At 61.1% G+C, this 3,138-nt stretch overlaps 1 protein-coding gene across 1 annotated transcript; it reads right to left on the bottom strand.

Moving 5' to 3' along the window:
• On the bottom strand, positions 1 to 2,511 carry LOC123116128 (U-box domain-containing protein 19-like). Its single transcript, XM_044537131.1, has one exon. The coding sequence runs from the start codon at positions 2,417 to 2,419 to the stop codon at positions 314 to 316; it is 2,106 nt and encodes a 701-aa protein (XP_044393066.1). The 5' UTR covers positions 2,420 to 2,511; the 3' UTR covers positions 1 to 313.
• Positions 2,512 to 3,138: the final 627 nt, after the last annotated feature.

Here is a 3,138-nt window from a genome sequence, read left to right as displayed (position 1 = left end):
TTCCCACAACTATCTTCTTCCATTATGCACTCAAATCATCAGAGTGAACACACAGTCCAATTTGACACAGAATATGTACAACAAAGGTGTTACAAACTGCAACTCTAATCCGTGTATGCACGTGTATAGCAATAGCGGCGTATAACACAAGGAATGGTGGGGAGGAACAAAATTCAATCTCAGCTCTTCTAAAACTCGAGCTGAGAATGAGATCGAGAGCAAAAATGGTCACGTATCCATCACGCTGTACGATGTACTGTGCTTACTTAGGACTAGCTAGCTAGGAGAAGGGGACGCCTCGTCGCGCGCGGCGCTATAGCACGAGGCGAACGAAACGGTCACCGGCGTCCGGTGTAGGCACCGGCAGCGGCACCGGCGATGATGACGGCCTGGTCAGTTCGTAATGCCGGTGGATCATGCTGATCAGCGACCGCGCCTTCTTGCAAGTCGCCGGGCTGCCGTCGGCAACGAGCGAGTGCAGTGACCCCATCAGCCCCGGCATCCGGCCCAGCAGGGTGACTACCTTCTCGCCGCCGTGACGACACAGCAAGACAAGCAGCCCCACGCAGTGGTCCTTCCCGGAGCGAGAGGAAGACGCGGCGAGGAACTCAACGAGGTGAGCGACTAGGCCCGCCCGCGCGAGCACGGCCTGTGCGCCCGCCGGCTGCTCGGCGATCCTCGCCAGCAGCGAGACGGTGTCGCAGGCAAGGTCGCCGTCGCGGTCGCTGGAAAGGAGCCCAGCAAGCACCACCACGGCGCCGGCGGCAACGGCTTTGGCGTGGTTGCTTGGGGACTGGAGCAAACCGTAGAGGCTGACCATGGCGTTCTTCCGGCCTCGGTGCGCGCCCTCCTTGATGAGCCGCACTAGCGTCGGTATGGCCTCCGGGAACCGGCCAATCTCCTCGGCGTACTCGGCGTTCGACGAGAGGTAGAACAGAATGGCCACGGCGTTCTGCTGCGTCTCGGCCTTGGCGCCGACGTTGACGATGTCGACCACGAGGCCGATGCCTCCGGCCTCGACGAGCGCTGTCCGGCCACCGGGGTGCTTGGAGAGGTTGAGTAGGGACGCCACGGCATTGTCCTGCACGGACACGTCCATACAGGAGAGGAGGCACAGCAACCACGGTACGGCATTGGCCTCCACGAAGAGCGCTCGGTAGAACACGCTGTGCTTGGAGAGCTTGCGGGCCTCGGATGTCGCCTTCCTACGCTCCTCCGTCGACCCCGTCGAGAACTGGCCCACGATGTAGCTAACGGCGAGCCGTGCGGCGCCGGTGGCTGACGGACTGAATGTAGCGGCTGAGCTGTCAGCGTCGCCGTGGTGGTGCCTGGAACTCGTCTCGGGAAGCGAGACGCCGTTGCTGAGCAGCATCCGCTCGATGATCCCGCACAGCGCGGCGTTGGGCACGAGGTCGGCGGTGCGGAGCTTCTCGCCGGTGACTGGGCACGTGCGGCACCCGGCCTTCATCCACCGTGTGATGGACGCGCGGTCGTATGTCTGGCCGGTGGACACGGTCACTGGGTCCGTCATGAGTTCCAGTGTGATCGGGCACTGCAGCGCCTCCGGTCTGATCCACTCCGGGCACGTCGCCGGTCGCACCGCCGTCGCATCCGACTGCTTCGAGTCAATGTGATCGAACAGCACCACGCGGCAGTACACGAGGAACGCCATCAAATTGTTGAGGAGGACCACCTCGCTGCTGTTCTCGTCGCCGGCGTCGAACCGCGCGGAGAGCTCGCCATCTAGATAAGCGATCTCCTCGGAGCACTGGAACCAGCTTTCGACCCTGATCCGGCGGAGCACCCGCATCACATCATCTGCCTCCGGCGCGACGCCCCTCTTAAAGGTATCCATGATAGACCGTATGCTCCGCACTGCTAGTTTGTCGCCGGCGTCAGGCCGCACCACCACGCTCCACGCCTGATCCGATACCAGCCGGCCGAGCTCCCCCGACTCCACAGATGCATCCACGATGCACCTCGGCAGCACGTCCATGGCCGCCGCGACGGATCCAAGACACAGCCTGAGCTCAGACGCTATGAGTTCAGCGTTGACGAGCACCCACAGGCGGCCCCCTCGACGCGCGCAATCCGTGAGCAGGAACCTCATCTTCTGCATGGCGACGTGCAGCTCCGTGAGACCGACCACGGCGGAGTACGACAGCGTCGCCGTCGCGTCCTGGATCTCCTCGAGGAACGCGAGCAGGAGGCCCGCGAGGCGTACTGCTTGGCGCGTGCCGCGGCGGAGCACGGGGAAGGCGCTGGCGTCGCCGGCCCTGCGGCTCGCCACATCGGCCGTGAGCGAGACGACGGAGGCGAGGAGTGGCTCCGGCGCGATGCCCTCGCACGGGCAGACCGCGGGGAGAGCAAGCGGCCGCCGGCGCTTGGGCTGGTTCCGTGGTGGCGTCGGCGCCGGCATCGCAGATGAACCGGCCGGTGTAGTGGTGGGCTTGGATTAAGGGAAGTATAGTGGGCGCATAAAATGGAGTAAGCTCAAGAGAGATTGAGAGGTGGGCTGTAAATTGCTAGTGAGGAGCGCGGGGGGCGAACTTATAGAGGAGGCGGAACACGTGTTACCAGACAGGGAGCACTCGCCTGGGATGCCGACGCGTGGCAGGATCGACACGTGGAGCCCGATGACACCAGTGGATAGGAACGCGAGAAAGCGAGATGAGAAGCGGCATGGCAGCTTCTTCGTCTATAGCTCCATGATGATGGTGCACCTACATCACTATAAGTAATCCGCGTTTTGTTTTCGTTTGCATAGTGGTGCTACTATTATATTAGACTTTCTTGTTGCAGATATGGGCTATGGCCTTGATCTCGCTTTGATGCATGCATGTCCGGATTGATAGATTGCCGACGGGGCTGGCGAGTGAGACGAGGGCATGTGTGGTGTGGTACGTGAGCACGTACATGGGATGCAAATCTTTAGGTTCAGACGAACAAAAGTTAGATAGATTCCTTCGACTTGGTTACAAGTAACCTAGTAGCTTTGTGAACGAGGAAGAGTTGAAACTTAGAAGCAAACCCCTCTTCATCGGGGTGGGCGGCTTTGGTCCGCCGGGCAACCTCATTTCATTTGGTCTACGCAACCGACGCATGCAGCACAAGAAGGAAGATGGTGCAGTCGTGCTC

This window comes from Triticum aestivum, chromosome 5B (genome assembly GCF_018294505.1).
Source record: "Triticum aestivum cultivar Chinese Spring chromosome 5B, IWGSC CS RefSeq v2.1, whole genome shotgun sequence".
Taxonomy (NCBI): Eukaryota; Viridiplantae; Streptophyta; class Magnoliopsida; order Poales; family Poaceae; genus Triticum; species Triticum aestivum.
The sequence above is the reverse complement of the archived record's forward strand: the minus strand, read 5'-3'. Positions and strand labels throughout refer to the sequence as shown.